Source organism: Saccopteryx leptura, chromosome 4 (assembly GCF_036850995.1).
Source record: "Saccopteryx leptura isolate mSacLep1 chromosome 4, mSacLep1_pri_phased_curated, whole genome shotgun sequence".
NCBI classification, from domain to species: Eukaryota; Metazoa; Chordata; class Mammalia; order Chiroptera; family Emballonuridae; genus Saccopteryx; species Saccopteryx leptura.
The window spans coordinates 120,030,086-120,046,783 of NC_089506.1; the positions used below are offsets into that span (position 1 = coordinate 120,030,086).

A 16,698-nucleotide genomic window follows, 5' to 3' on the forward strand; every position below is an offset into this window, starting at 1 on the left:
TAGTTCCCTTCGTAGCAGCATTCTTATTGTGAAACTTGGGAGGTTTCGTAGTCCTTACCTTTATGTTACTGTGATCTTGATTGAATTCCATAGGCTGTTGCTACATAGCACAAATGAGGTAGAGAGTGAAGCAACTTTTTTGGTTTGTTCTCTGAGCTCCATCAGGTATTGGACATGCATTTTCCTTCTGATACAGACTCCCACTAGTAGCATGATAAAACTGAAATCTTGACATTTGATTTTCCTTCCTTCTTTAACAAAAATTTTTTTTAGTGTTTATTTTACTGATTTTTAGAGAAAGGAAGAGAGAGACAGGAACATCTGTTTCTGTGGGTGCTCATACTGGGGATCAAACCAGCAACCTCTGTTCTTTGGGACAATGCTCTAACCAGCTGAGCTATCTGGCCAGGGCTTGCTTGCTTTTTTTTTTTTTTTTTTTTTTAAGATTTTATTTATTCATTTCAGAGAGGGGAGAGAAAGGGGGGAAAGGGAGGAGTAGAAAGCATCAACTCCCATATGTGCCTTGACCAGACAAGCCTAGGGTTTTGAACCAGCGACCTCAGAGTTCCAGGTTGACACTTTATCCACTGCGCCACCACAGGTCGTTTACTTCTTTTTAAGAGCGAAGTCTCAGGAAATGAAGAGTATTTTTTAAAGCTTTGACAGAGTCTTTATCCAAAGAACAGGTTTTCCTTCTTTTATATGGATTGGGTTGAGCTTATAAAAGACTTATAATTTTGGCACATTATAATATAGTGTATAGCTTGTTTAATTTTTTTTCATTTTTTAGAGAGAGGGTCAGACAGGAGAGAGATGAGATGCATCAACTTGTTGTGGCATGTCAGTTCTTCATTGATTGCTTTCTCATATGTGCCTTGACCAGGGGCAGGGGAGGGGCCTTCAAGCGGGCCAGTAACCCCTTGCTCAAGCCAGTGACCTTGGGGTCATGTCTATGATCCCACGCTCAAGCCAGTGAACCGTCACTCAAACTGGTGACCTTGGGGTCTCAAACCTGGGTCCTCAGTGTCCCAGGCTGATTATCCACTATGCCACCGCCTGGTCAGACCAGTTTTTGTAATTTTTAAGTGATGTAGTTTTTCTTGATTTTATAGTTGAGTTGTCCCTAATGTTGCTAAATATTTATCAGATATGTTGGTAGTGAAGATCTTGGGCTTGGCAGAGCTGTAGAACCTGCCAAAGGAACAGTTCAGAAGAGAAACTTCTGGGAATATGTCTGATGGTCTCATACTTAGTGAGAAAGCTTATCAAAATTTCTAGTTTGTCCTCTATTGTTGGAAACACAGGTTTTCTTTTGTTTGTTTATATCTATTGAAATCACATTCAGGACAAGCCACTGAACATTGCACAACTTGTTTGAGATGCTGTTCTATAAGGAATTTTCAGTGGCCTGACCTGTGGTGGCGCAGTGGATGAAGCGTTGAACTGGAGCACTGAGGTCACCGGTTTGAAACCCTGGGCTTGCCTGGTCAGGGCACATATGGGAGTTGATGCTTCCTGCTCCTCCCCCCCTTCCCTCCCTCCCTCCCTCCCTCCCTCCCTCCCTTTTTTCTTTCTTTTCTTTTCTTTTCTTTTCTTTTCTTTTCTTTTCTTTTCTTTTCTTTCTCTCTCTCTCTCTCTCTCTCTCTCTCTCTCTCTTTCTTTCCCTCTCCCTACCCTCCTCTCTAAAATAAATAAACAAAAATAATTTTTTTCACAAGTTGATGGTTTATGATTTATTATGGAGCCTTTTTATTGATGTTGCAAAATAGGTCAATTTTTGAATTTTTAAAAAATATTTTATTGATTTTACAGAGAAGGGGGGGAGCAAGAAGTATCAACTCATAGCTGCTTCATTTCAGTTGTTCATTGGCCGTTTGTCATTTATGCCTTGAACAAGCAAGCCCAGGGCTTTGAACTGGTGACCTCAGCATTCTAGGTCAGTGCACCATCCACTGAGTGACTACACATGGGGTAATTCTTGATTTAAAAAAAAAAAATTATTTTTAACTTTATTCAGTTTTTTTTGAGAGAGACACAGAGAGAGAGAAAGAGAGAGAGAGAGAGAGAAGGGAGAGGAGCAGAAAGCATCAACTCTCATATGTGCCTTGGCCAGGCAAGCCCAGGGTTTTGAACTGGCGACCTCAGTGTTCCCAGGTCGACACTTTATCCACTGCGCCACCACAGGTCAGGCAATTCTTGATTTAAAAAAAAAAAAAAATTATTTATTGATTTAGTGAGAGAGGAAGGGAGAAACAGTGAGACAGGAACATTGATCTGTTCCTGTATGTGCCCTGACTGGGGATTATACAGTCAGCATCTGTGCTTTGGGACGATACTCTAACCAACCAAACTATCCAGGGCAATTCTTGATTTTTTTTATCTTAATGGTAATGGCAGTACAAAGTAATAAAAAATATATTTATTTGACTTTGAGGTTATCTAAAACTTTGTAGATTTATTAAGTTTTACATAGGCTTATATTGAGTTTACTTTTTTTTAAGTAGAGTTTGATTGATGAAGGTGAAAGGTAGTTTCACAATATTCCAGTGAGCCCTGGCCAGATAGCTCAGTTGGTCAGAGTAGTGTTTTTCAACTGTGGGTCTATGGACAGGTCCACCAGAAATTTTGTGCCAGTCTACAAAAGGGTTAACCATGCTGATGTTGTATGAAGATTATAGAGCCAGTGATCTTACGATAGTTGACTTTGCTTATGCTCAGGGTGATTTCTGCTTTAGCAGTGTCCAAAATAATTTTCCTGTTTTCATTGGTCCCAAGTGTAAAAATGTTGAAAACCACTGAGTTAGAGCAGGGGTCAGGAACCTTTTTGGCTGAGAGAGCCATGAACGCCACATATTTTAAAATGTAATTCCGTGAGAGCCATACAATATGTTTAACACTAAATACAAGTAAATGTGTGCATTTTATGTAAGACCAACACTTTTGTATTTTTCTGAAGCTGGAAACGGAGAGAGACAGTCAGACAGACTCCCACATGCGCCCAACCGGGATCCACCCAGCACGCCCACCAGGGGCGATGCTCTGCCCACCAGGGGGCAATGCTCTGCCCCTCCGGGGCACCGCTCTGCCGCAACCAGAGCCACTCTAGCTCCTGGGGCAGAGGCCAAGGAGCCATCCCCAGCGCCCGGGCCATCTTTGCTCCAATGGAGCCTCGGCTGCAGGAGGGGAAGAGAGAGACAGAGAGGAAGGAGGGGGTGGGGGTGGAGAAGCAAATGGGCGCCTCTCCTGTGTGCCCTGGCCGGGAATCGAACCCGGGTCCCCCGCACGCCAGGCCGACGCTCTCCGCTGAGCCAACCGGCCAGGGCCAGACCAACACTTTTAAAGTACAATAAGTCTCTGAATTCTTTTTTTTTTTTTAATTTTTTAAATTTTTTATTTATTCATTATAGAGAGGAGAGGGAAAGACAAAGAGAGAGAGAGAGAGGAGAGACAGAGAGAGAGAAGGGGGGAGGAGCTGGAAGCATCAACTCCCATATGTGCCTTGACCAGGCAAGCCCAGGGTTTTGAACTGGCGACCTCAGCATTTCCAGGTCGATGCTTTATCCACTGCGCCACCACAGGTCAGGCGGTTCTGAATTCTTTTTAATAATGTTGTTATGCTGTTGCTAACCAATGATGAATAAAGTACTTACCATTAATGCCACTTCTGGTGCTGCATGGTTTTGCTGGTGACTTTGTAGTCTGGTTGATACATGTAAGGTTAAGCTTCATGCAGGTGGTGAGACTTCCATCCATTAAACGTGATCGTAAGTTGGTCTTAACGTTCTTTAGATGTGAGAAAGACTGTTCACATGCATATATAGAGCCAAACATTGTCAGTACAGCAATATTCACATGCTGCATTGTGTGGTGTGTGACGGGAAGCGTGTTCCAAGTTTTGACAATCAGCTGGTCCGCGGGTTGAAGTTTTTTCATTTCTACCCACTTGTGTTTGCTCGCCAACTCTGCTTGCTGTCGTGCAAGTCTTTCCAAATCTTCATTCAGTGACTTGAACTTATTCACCCACATATCTGAGGCCCACAGGTCAGCAACGTGTAGCTCAAAATCTCTGATAGAGACACTGGGGATGTAACTCAGGTCGTTGCTGTCTACTGCACACTCATGTAGATGGATGATGAACTTAAAAAGATGAGTGCGCTCACGAAATTCTCCAAAGCGCGCTTTGAATGACTGCAGGAGATTATATGTGAAGCCCGCTAGCTGCTGGAGATCAAGATGTTGAGCAGGGTCACTTGCTGTGCATGCATTTTTAAACTCTCCCAGTTTTTCAAAGTGTAGTAAACGATCTGTTTCAATGTCGGCGATGAAGAGTTCCAGCTTGTTTTCAAATGCAATCACTGCTTATTGAAGGGATAAGACTGTATTTCCAACGCCTTGCATTTTCACATTGAGCTGGTTCAGAGGTTCAGTAGTGTCCATGAGATAGTAGAACTTCAGGAGCCACTCAGTGTTAGCTAACTCAGGATGCTCGATATTTTTCATTTCAAGAAAAGTCCAATTTCGCTCAGACAAGCTGCAAAACGGTTGAGCATCTTCCCTCTTGACAACCAACGCACATTGCTGTGCAGAAGCAGACCAGGATAATTATTCCCAACTTCATCCAGCAGTGTTAAACTGGCAATCATTTAAAGCTCGGTCAACAATAAAGTTGACCACCTGAATGACCAGCGACATCACCTCACCAAGCTGCTCGCCACACATCTGAGCACAATGCGCCTCCTGATGTAGGATGCAGTGAAAACTTAGGATGAGTCTCTTTTTATGTTCACGAAGAAGCCCTACGAATCCTGTTTTTCCCCACATGCACGGAGCACCATCAGTACACACTGAAATAAGTTATCCATTGGTAGATTTTTCTCTTTAGCGAACTTAGTGAAAGACTTGAATAAATCCTCCCCTCTTGTCTCTTTCTTTCTTTCTTTCTTTCTTTCTTTCTTTCTTTCTTTCTTTCTTTCTTTCTTTCTTTCTTTCTTTCTTTCTTTTTTTTGTGGAATAATAAAAGGCTTTATTGAGTACAGAGCGTTTCTTGCCTGACAAGGTTACCTGGCCCCAAGGAAATATGGAGGCCAAGGAAGTCGCAAGTTGTGACCTGCATGAGAGATATTTAAAGGCCCCTGTTGACTCATCATATTAGGTTGAGCTAATATGATGTAATGAAATCTCACTGGCTGACGGAGGTGTCGCTTTTTTCCAAAGGGCTCCTGGGAAGTTTCTTTTGGCACGCTTGGATTGTGGGCGGTCCTAGCCAAAGTTTCTGGGAGGGCCTGAGTTCCCCACATGACCATCCCCCATTATCCATCGACCTTACATTCTGACCTTTTGTGTTAAATAGAATAGGGGTGCCATTTATTCGTCTGGCTACTTCCTGCTGATTAGGGGCGTGGAGAGGGGGAGATCAGAAGGTGGTGGGTTTTTTTTTTTTTTAATATTTTATATAATTTTTTTAAAATTCATTTTAGAAAGGAGAGAGAGAGAGAGAGAAGGGGGGAGGAGCAGGAAGCATCAACTCCCATATGTGACTTGACCAGGCAAGCCCAGGGTTTCGAACCGGCGACCTCAGCATTTCCAGGTCGACGCTTTATCCACTGCGCCACCACAGGTCAGGCCAGAAAGTGGTGGTTTTGAGAGGTGTTAGGAGGAACATCTGTTTGGCCGTGACTGGAGAAACTTCGTGGATGCGGTCCACACTGTGCACTGAAGTGGGTGGAAGGTCAGAGATCCTGGTTCTTTCTCAGAGGGGAAGGGAAGAGGAGCGGTCCTTGTGGACTTCAACTTCTCCTGGGTTTTCAGCACCAAAATGTAAGGTATTTTTCCCTGTTGAGGAGGAAGGAAGGGGCTGGAGCCACGAAGTGTGGAATAATAAAAGGCTTTATTGAGTACAGAACGCTTCCCACCTGACGAGGTTCCCTGGCCCCGAGGAAATATGGAGGCCAAGGAAGTTGCCTCTTGTCTCTTTCATAGGCAAAACAAGATTTTCCTCACATTGTGTGTCACTGACTTACCTTGCAGTCACGCTGAACTGGGATAAATGGCTTATGTCTGTTGACTCATCTAAAGCAAGAGAAAAGAATGGTGCTGTATTTATGTCCTTCACTTGTGTTGCCTCAATTTGATTTGCCATTATGATGGTACGATCGTGAACAGTTCTTGCCGACAGAGGCATGTCTTTTATTCATTTGATTATCCTGTCTTTGTCCAAAAAGTCATCAAAAGTTCATTGGCAACATCAAGCATGAATGTTTTGGCATACTCCCCATCTGTGAATGGCTTTCCGTTTCTCAAAATTACTAAAGCACCAGCAAAGCTAGCCAAATTCCAGTCACCTTGTTGGGTCCAAACACGGAGTTGCTGCTGACTAGCTTGCACTCTGCACACTACCTCTTGACATGCTTTCTTCCTGCTGTCCCCTGCTGGATATTTCCATGCAAATGTAGTATGGCATGTGTCAAAGTGCCGCTTATATATTTGACCATTTCATCCATGCAATTTTTATCATGGCATATTAGACACACTGCAGAACCTGCTCTCTCCACAGAGGTGAATTCCTCTGTTCATTCCTGCTGAAAAGTACAATACTCAACTTTTTTTCTTTTAGCCTTCTTTGTCAAAAGGGTTTCTCCAGTTAGCTAGCTGACTACTTGATTAAAAGGAGGGAAATTTACTTCCTGACCTCACAATGACCCGTGTAAGTTACGCATTATCCAATAAAAATTTGGTGTTGCCCCGGAGGACAGTTGTGATTGGCTCCAGCCACCCACAACCATGAACATGAGTAGTAGGAAATGAATGGATTGTAATACATGAGAATGTTTTATACTTTTTTTTTAATTTTTTTATTTTTCTGAAGCTGGAAACGGGGAGAGACAGACAGACTCCCGCATGCGCCCAACCGGGATCCACCCGGCACGCCCACCAGGGGGCGACGCTCTGCCACGACCAGAGCCACTCCAGCGCCCGGGGCAGAGGCCAAGGAGCCATCCCCAGCGCCCGGGCCATCTTTGCTCCAATGGAGCCTCGGCTGCGGGAGGGGAAGAGAGAGACAGAGAGGAAGGAGAGGGGGAGGGGTGGAGAAGCAGATGGGCGCTTCTCCTGTGTGCCCTGGCCAGGAATCGAACCCGGGACTTCTGCACGCCAGGCCAACGCTCTACCACTGAGCCAACCTGCCAGGGCATGTTTTATACTTTTAATGTTATTATTTTTATTAAAGATTTGTTTGCGAGCCAGATGCAGCCATCAAAAGAGCCACATCTGGCTCGCGAGCCATAGGTTCCTGACCCCTGAGTTATAGTATTGTACCGAAATGCAAAGGTTGTAGGTCTGATTCCCTGGTCAGGGCACGAACAGAAACAGAGCAATGTCTCTTTCTCCTCTCTCCCTTTTTTTATTCAAAACCATTCAAAAAACAAAAAAATAGTGCTGCTTGAAAAGCTTATTTTGTTAGAGCTTCATCCCAAAGCACAAAAAAGCCACAGAAAATCATATTGGCCAGTGGTGGCACAGTGAATGGAGTGTTGACCTAGAACGCTAAGGTCACGGGTTCAAAACCATGGGGCTACCCAGTCAAGACACATACAAATGGTCAATGAACAACTGAAATGAAGCAACTGTGAGTTGATACTTCTCATTTCCCCTACCTCTCTGTCCCATCTCTCTGTAAAAACAATAAATAAAATCTTTAAAAAAAAACAACAAAATAAAGGCCCTGGCCGGTTGGATCAGTGGTAGAGCGTCAGCCTGACATGCAGGAGTCCCGGGTTTGATTCCTGGCCAGGGCACACAGGAGAAGTGCCCATCTGCTTGTTTTGTTTTTTTTTTACTTTTTTATTTTTTTTAAACTTTTTTTTAAAGATTTTATTTATTCATTATAGAGAGGAGGGAGAGAGAGAGAGAGAAGGGGGGAGGAGCAGGAAGCATCAACTCCCATATGTGCCTTGACCAGGCAAGCCCAGGGTTTTGAACCGGCAACCTCAGCGTTTCCAGGTTGACGCTTTATCCACTGCCCCACCACAGGTCAGAAGGGCCCATCTGCTTATCCACCCCTCCCCCTCTTCTTCCTCTCTGTGTCTCTCTTACCCTCCCGCAGCCAAGGCTCCATTGGAGCAAAGTTGGATCAGGCGCTGAGAATGGCTCTGTGGCCTCTGCCTCAGGCACTAGAATGGCTCTGGTTGCAACAGAGCGAGGCCCCAGATGGGCAGAGCATTGCCCCCTGGTGGGCGTGCCGGGTGGATCCTGGTCGGGCGCATGAGGAAGTCTGTCTGACTGCCTCCACGTTTCCAACTTCAGAAAAATACAAAAAAAAAAAAATTTCACAAATAGGTAGATCAAATTAAAAATACTGATTGACTTATGACCTATGCAACTTACAACCATTCGACTTTACGTACACAATCACTAGCCACAACTGCACTGCGTCTGGCAACGCAAGCGTTGCCCAGCTGGGCGTATGACAGTGCAGACCAGCTTCCGGCAGCACTACCATCTCCACATGCACCATTTCAACTGTTATCCCAGACTCAGTACAGCAGTTTGTGTTGTGTGTCTTGGATATTTTTCATCAAAGCTCTCCTAAGATGTCTACCAAGAGGAAATTGTCTTTGCAAATATTAAACCAGTTGTACTGGTAATGCAGTGTTTTACTTAAACCTGACGAATGTAAAAATAAGAAACAAAATGGTGTAGAGATAATACAAATGACATAAAATGAACAAAGAAAATTATGATATATAATAACGAAAATTATGATAAAATATGACTTAAAGATTTTTATAACATCATTTCACAGTACTGTACATATAGCCTGCTCAACTTATGACCAAATCGTGTTATGACTGGTCTGCCAGAACCAATCGTGGTCGTAAGTCGAACACTAGCTGTATGCTAGTGAGTTAAATCTGAGAAGAAACATTTGTTTTTAAAAATTCAGGCAGTGGAGCAGTGGATAGAGTGTCGGACTGGAACGCAGATGACCCAGGTTCGAAACCCTGAGGTTACCAGATTGAGTGCAGGCTCACCAGCTTGAGTGTGGCATCATAAACATGACCCCATGGTTGCTGGCTTGAGTCTAAGGTCGCTGTTTTGAGCAAAGGGTCACTTGTTCTGTATCTCCCCAGTCAAGGTATGAGAAATCAATCAATGAAGGAGCCTAAGGAGCCACAACGAATTGATGCTTCTCATCTCTCTCCCTTCCTGTCTGTCTGTCCCTATCTGTCCCTCTCTCTGTCTCTGTCACATAAAAGAAAAATTATGTGTGGAAAATTGATAAATGATACTATATTTTAAAATTAATTAATTAATTAATTCATTTTAGAGAGGAGAGGGAGAGAGAGAGAGAGAAGGGGAGGAGGAGCTGGAAGCATCAACTCCCATATGTGCCTTGACTAGGCAAGCCCAGGGTTTCAAACCGGCAACCTCAGCATTTCCAGGTTGACACTTTATCCACTGCGCCACCACAGGTCAGGCCATATAAATGATACTATTTTTAATGAATGAAATCAGCAAAAAGCTGAAGCTTTTGTAATTACATACTCATTTAAAAGTCTTGTAGTGTATTCTTCTATGAAGGTCATGGTGATGTTAATTTTTTTTTCTATTTTATTTCAGAAACATCAGAAATGGTGCCAGGCTGCCCCTTTATCTATATCATCCGAAAAGATGTGGATATTTACTCTAAAATCTTGAGAAAACTCTTTAATGAATCACATGGAATATTTGTGGGCCTCCAGAGAATTGAGGAAGAATTAACTGGAAAATCCAGAAAAGCTCAGTAAGTAGAGTGCTGAAGTGCACAACTAAAATGTGAAAAGCCAAATGAAATGCCTTCCTGTCCTTTTGCATGATGGGTGGATATCCCGGAGAAGAGAGGGGACTCCTGGTTCTTCTACTTTGTAACCTCTGTACTGGGCATTGTTAGTGGTCAGAGGTGGAAGTGTCTCATAGGGAATGTGTAAGTGGTGTTGATTGACTTGCTGGCTTGATAAGCTTTTTTTGTTTATATTCCTACTCATTTACTCTCCAAAGAAGAAAGTTTAGGCCAAATAAGCACCTGAGAGTCAGTGAATGAGGTCCCACTATTGGGAGATTTTGAAATTAATATAGAAATGAATTTTGTTTTGCTTTTTTTTTTTTTTTTTTTGTATTTTTCTGAAGCTGGAAACGGGGAGAGACAGTCAGACAGACTCCCGCATGCGCCCGACCGGGATCCACCCGGCACGCCCACCAGGGGGCGATGCTCTGCCCACCAGGGGGCAATGCTCTGCCCCTCCAGGGCATTGCTCTGTTGCGACCAGACCGCTCTAGCACCTGGGGCAGAGGCCAAGGAGCCATCCCCAGCACCCGGGCCATCTTTGCTCCAATGGAGCCTTGCTGTGGGAGGGAAAGAGAGAGACAGAGAGGAAGGAGAGGGGGAGGGGTGGAAAAGCAGATGGGCACCTCTCCTGTGTGCCCTGGCTGGGAATCGAACCCGGGACTTCTGCACGCCAGGCCGACGCTCTACCACTGAGCCAACCGGTCAGGGCCTTGTTTTGCTTTTAAGGAATTATTCTCACCCTGGCCAGGTAGCTCATTCGGTAGAATGTCATCCCAATATGTCAAGGTTGCAGGTTGGATCCCCTGGTCTGGGCACATACAATAATCAACTAATGATTGCATAAATAAGTGGAACAACAAATTAATGTCTCTCCCTCTCCCTCTCTCTCTAAAAATAAATAAAAATTAAAAATATTTTAAAGGCTTTTCTTTGTGCAAGAGACCAGAAAACTATTATACTACTTATAGACTAGAATTGTTTGAGGTATGGCTCATGAGTTAACTGCCTTTGTGACAGATACTTGTTAACTCTAAATTTCTGGGGGCAGATCCTAAAGTCTCCAGGTGAGTCTTAAGCATAATGAAGTTTGAGAACCCTTGTGTTAGGCTTTAGTCCATGTCCATTCATATACATTGTGTCCGGAAAGTCATGATGGACTTTTGACGGGTCACAGGAAAACAACAAAAGATGATAGAAATGTGAAATCTGCACCAAATAAAAGGAAAACCCTCCCAGTTTCTGTAGAATGATGTGGCAGCATGTGTGCATGTGCAGATGATGACGTAACACCATGTATACAGCAGAGCAGGCCCACGGCCATGCCAGTCGAGATGTAGACGGTACAGAGGAAAGTTCAGTATGTTCTGTGGCTCGCTAAATTCGAATCTGTGACCAAAGTGCAACATGAATATCGGTGCATTTATAACGAAGCGCCACCACATAGGAATAACATTACTCAGTGGGATAAGCAGTTGAAGGAAACCGGCAGTTTGGTGGAGAAACTCTGTTCTGGTAGGCCACCAGTGACGAGTCTGTAGAGGCTATACAGGATAGCTACCTAAGGAGCCCTAAAAAATCTGTGTGTGAACCCACATCGAACTGCACTGAATAGGTATGAAACTGGGAGAGTTTTCCTTTTATTTGGTGCAGATTTTACATTTCTATCATCTTTTGTTGCTTTCTTGTGACCGGTCAAAAGTGCACCATGATGGAGTTGATGCTTCCAGCTCCTCCCCCCTTCTCTCTCTCTGTCTCTCCCTCTCCTCTCTAAAATGAATAAATAAAAATTAAAAAAAAAAAAAGTGCACCATGATTTTACGGACACCGTAGATAGGTATGGGCAGTGTTGGTGTTTGTATTGAAAATACCAAGCCTGACCTGTGGATAAAGTGTCGACCTGGAATGCTGAGGTCACCAGTTCAAAACCCTGGGCTTGCCTAGTCAAGGCATATATGCGAGCGAGTTAATGCTTCCTGCTCCTCCCCTTCTCTCTGTATCTCTCTCTCTCTGCCTTTTCTCTAAAATGAATAAATAAATTTAAAAAAATAATTTTTAAAAAAGCTTACTGTCAGCTTTCTTTCCTAATATTTGCCTGACTGTGGTGGCACAGTGGATAAAGCGTCGACCTGGAATGCTGAGATCGCTGGGTCAAGACCATGGGCTTGCCTGGTCAAGGCACATATGGGAGTTGATGCTTCCTGATTCTCCCCTCTTCTCTCTCTCTCTCTCTCTCTCTCTCTCTCTCTCAAATGAATAAATAAAATCTAAAAGAAAAAAGAAAATACCAATTTTTCCCTCCTCCTGTATGTCTTTTTTACTCTTAGTACCACCCAACCCTTTTGACACTAGATGTGTGTGGGTTTTCCCCCACTAAGCAATTCTGTTATACCAGTTGGGTTTCCTACAATTTAACTCAGTTCTAACACTGTCTGTGTGGAGATAGCATCACATTTCATAGGTTAAGGAGTCAGTCCCATGAGACTGCCTAGCACTTCAAATGCCAGTCGTAGGTAGTGGGTTCTCTGGTGCAAATTAGAGGTTCCCAAGACCCCCTCGTGTTTGATTAATTTGCTAGCATGACTTACAGAACTCAGGGAACCACTTAGGTTTACCAGTTTATTAAAGGATCTGATCAAGGATACAGATGAATAACCAAATGAAGAGAGATATACGGGGAGGTCTGGGAGGGGGGGTGAGGGGCAGTCCTAAGTGAATAAATCCCTGTGGAGCTTGGGTTTGTCACCTTCCTGGTGTTTGGATGTGTTTGTCCAAATGAGAGCTCTCCAAACCTCATACTATTGGGATTCTATGGAGGCTTTCTTATGATTGATTATTTCCAGCCCTCCTGTGTCTAGAGAAGCAGGGGGACAGGGCTGAAAATTTTAAGTTTCTAATCATGGCTTAGTCTTTCTGGTGACCAGCCCCATTCATGAGTCACCTTATTAGAACAAAAGATGCTTCCAGTGCTTTTATCACTTAGGTATTTATAAAGGTTTTAGGAGCCCCGTGTCAGGTTGCCTTTAGTGGTCCCTGAAATAATTCTCCTGTATTCACTGGTCCCAAAGTGTAAAAGGATGAAAACCACTGATCTCTTTTATCTTTCTGTTACTACAGGATGTTCCAGGCTCACTTCATATGTCCTTTCATTTTTTTAGATTGGTTCGAGTGAGTAAAAACTATCGATCAGTCATAAGAGCATGCATGGAGGAAATGCACCAGGTTGCAAGTAAGGACTTTGTGTGTGTATATGTGATAATTGAAACTACAAGGTAAAATCTGATTGACATCCCAGTTCAAACTCAACTTTGATATCTTAAGTTTTTGTCAATCATCTTGAATATGTTTTTCAAGTTAGAACATACAGAGTTGACAGATATAAGGCTAATGGGCCAAATTAAGGATCTTTGAGAATTTTCTTCCCAGTTCATTGACCTTGGAGACTTAAAGTCACCATAACCATGAGAGCCATGTCACTCCTGGATGCCAGATAGTCTTATATAACATGGTAGTCTCTATATTTGCTGTGGTGCAGTTAAATGTGCTTTTTTTAACTTCAGGGTCTTGGTTTGAGAATCATTGATTTACAACAAAGAGATTTGAGGCATTTAAAAAGAATAATCTATAGAGAGTCATGGCTGGGTAGCCTAGTTGGTTAGAGCGTTGTTCTGATAAACCAATGTTGCGGGTTCGATCCTTGGTCAGGGCACGTCATACGAGAATATCTCTCCCTGCCTGACCAGTGGTGGCGCAGTGGATAAAATGTTGATCTGGAACACTGAGGTTGCCTGTTCGAAACCCTGGGCTTGCCTGGTCAAGGCTCATATAGGAGTTGATGCTTCCTGTTTTTCCCCCCTTCTCTGTCTGTCTGTCTGTCTCTCTCTCTCCCTCTCCCCCCCAAAAATGAACAAAAATAAAATCTTAAAAGAAAGGAAAGACTATCTTTCTCTTTTCCTCTCTAAAATTAATAAAGAAATAAGCCTGACCAGGCAGTAGCGCAGTAGATAGAGCATCGGACAGGGACGCAGAGGACCCAGGTTCAAATCCCCCGAGGTCACTGGCTTGAGCGCGGGCTCACCAGCTTGAGTGCGGGCTCACCAGCTTGAGTGTGGGGTTGCTGGCTTGAGTGTAGGATCATAGACATGACCCCATGGTCACTGGCTTATGTCCAGGGTTGCTGGCTTGAGCAAGGGGACACTAGCTCTGCCATAGGCACCCCCCCAACTCAAAGGACATGAGAAAGCAATCAAGGAAGAACTAAGGTGCCTCAATGAAGAATTGATGCTTCTCATCTCTCCCTGCCTGCGTGTCTGTACCTATCTCTGTCTCTTATTGTAAAAATGAATGAATAAATAAATAAATAAAATTTAAAGAGAATCTGTAGAGAAAATGGGTGGTCATTAGAAGAAACAAAGGCACAAGTCACAGAATCTAGTATGTTGGTATGTGAAGTTAGTGTAATAAGACTGAAAGTTCCATTGTTCACTTAAACTGTTTTGTGTTTTGTTAGTTGCTGCTAAAGATCCACTCTGTGGCCGCCAGTTCAGCATCCAGGTAAGGAAGGGGTCTGCCTTTGTTGTGCTGGCACTGTCTTTCTGCATCATTGCAACCCACTTGAGATAACTTTGCACTCACTGGTTTTTGCATAAATTTGTACTTTTTCCAGATAGTCGGGCACCTCTTTGGGGCAGTAAGGATCATCTTAAACTTCCTGTTGCCCCTTCAAGGCCTAGCATATTGAAACAAAGGATGCGCTGGTTAAATACTTTGATGAGTTCTCTGTTTTTAGGGGAAGTAGGAACCCCTCTGCCCCTCTTGCCCTCTCTCCTTCTCCCTCTTCCCCTCTCCCCTGCTCTCCCTCTCCCTCATCCTTTCTCTCCAAAATTAATAAACTAAAATAAAAGAATTTTCTTTCTTTGGTAGAATTTTTTATTTTATTAAAAAAAAAATTTTTTTTTGTATTTTATCCAAAGGTAGAAGCGGGGAGGCAGTCAGACTCCTGCATGCGCCCAACCAGGATCCACCCGGCATGCCCACCAGGGGGCGATGCTCTGCCCCTCTGGGACGTTGCTCTGCCGCAATCAGAGCCATTCTAGCGCCTGAGGCAGAGGCCACAGAGCCATCCTCAGCGCCCAGGCCAACTTTGCTCCAATGGAGCCTTGGCTGTGGGAGGGGAAGAGAGAGACAGAGAGGAAGGGGAGGGGGAGGGGTGGAGAAGCAGATGGGCGCCTCTTCTGTGTGCCCTGGCCGGGAATCGAACCCGGGTCGATGATCTACCGCTGAGCAAACTGGCCAGGGCTGAATTTTTTTTTTTAAACATAAGAGAAAGTTTATTTAGAAAGTCACAGAGATAGAAGAAATGGGCTATAGGAAACAAATTACAGAGGCAAAAGAAGGGGAGCTTAGGAGAGAGAGAGAAATGCACCATGGGGTGGGGAGGGGAAATGCCTCTATGGTACAAGTTTTTGTGTATGTTGTTACTTCTTTATTTTAGCAAGAGAAGAAGAAGGTGGAGAGAGAGAGAATGAGGAACATTGATCTATTCCTGTATGGGTCCTGACTGGGGATCAAACTGGTAACCTCTGTGCTTTGGCATGATGCTCTACCATGCCAAAGTAGTCGGCAAGGTCATTAGTCAACAGAGCCAAATATCAACAGTACAACAATTGAAATTTCTTTTGAGAGCCAAATTTTTTTAACTTAAACTATATAGGTAGGTATATTCCTTATCAAGGTAGCGCCTGCACATGGTGTTTGGTGGAAGAGCCACACTCAAGGGGCCAAAGAGGTGCAGTTTGCCGACCAGGGCAAGTTTAAGCAACCAAGCTATCTGGCCAGGGCCTTTTTTTTTTTTTTTTTAATAGACAGGAAGGGACAGAGATGAGACGTATCAACTCGTAGTTGCATTACCTTAGTTGTTCATTGATTGCTTCTCATATGTGCCTTGACTGAGGGGCTCAAACAGAGCCAATGATGCCTTACTGAAGCCAGCGACCTTGGGCTCAAGCCAGGCATCTCAGAATTTCAAACCTGGGACCTCGGCATCCATGGTTGACACTGTCTACTGTGCCACCACCAGGCAGGCTAGGGCTTTTTTTTGTGTGTGTGTGTGTTTTTCTGAAGTTGGAAATGGGGAGGCAGACAGACTCACACGTGCCCGACTGGGATCCACCCGGCACGCCCACTGGGGGGCGATGCTCTGCCCATCTGGGGCGTTGCTCTGTTGCAACCAGAGCCATTCTAGTGCCTGAGGCAGAGGCCATAGAGCCATCCTCAGCACCTGGGCCACCTTTGCTCCAATGGAGTCTTGGCTGCGGGAGGGGAAGAGAGAGACAGAGAGGAAGGAGAGGGGGAGGGGTGGAGAAGCAGATGGGTGCTTCTCCTGTGTGCCCTGGCCGAGAATCGAACCCGGGACTCTTTCACGCCAGGCCAATGCTCTACCACTGAGCCAACTGGCCAAGGCCTTTTTAAAAAAATTTTTATTTTTTACAGAGAGTGAGTCAGAGAGAGGGATAGACAGGGACAGACAGACAGGAACAAAGAGAGATGAGAAGCATCAATCATTAGTTTTTCATTTCGCATTGCAACACCTTAGTTGTTCATTGATTGCTTTCTCATATGTGCTTTGACCGCAGGCCTTCAGCAGACCGAGTAACCAGCAACCTTGGGTTCAAGCTGGTGAGCTTTTCCTCAAACCAGATGAGCCCACACTCAAGCTGGCAACCTTGGGGTCTCGAACTCGGGTCCTCTGCATCCCAGTCCGATGCTCTATCCACCGCGCCACCGCCTGGTCAGGCCTTTTTTTTTTTTTTTAATTTTAATTTTTGCCCTGGCTGGATGGCTTGGTTGATTTGAGCATTGTACTGATGTGCAGAATT

At 44.3% G+C, this 16,698-nt stretch overlaps 1 protein-coding gene across 4 annotated transcripts in view; it reads left to right on the forward strand.

Annotated features, from left to right (window-relative positions):
- NUP85 (nucleoporin 85) overlaps positions 1 to 16,698 on the forward strand; it is a 58,725-nt gene that overhangs the window by 11,174 nt on the left and 30,853 nt on the right. For all 4 annotated transcript variants that reach the window (XM_066381182.1, XM_066381183.1, XM_066381181.1 and 1 more), the window contains 3 exons: positions 9,619 to 9,781; positions 12,979 to 13,049; positions 14,331 to 14,374. In XM_066381182.1, the coding sequence (XP_066237279.1) occupies positions 9,619 to 9,781; positions 12,979 to 13,049; positions 14,331 to 14,374 (278 nt within the window). The remainder of the gene's footprint in view (positions 1 to 9,618; positions 9,782 to 12,978; positions 13,050 to 14,330; positions 14,375 to 16,698) is intronic.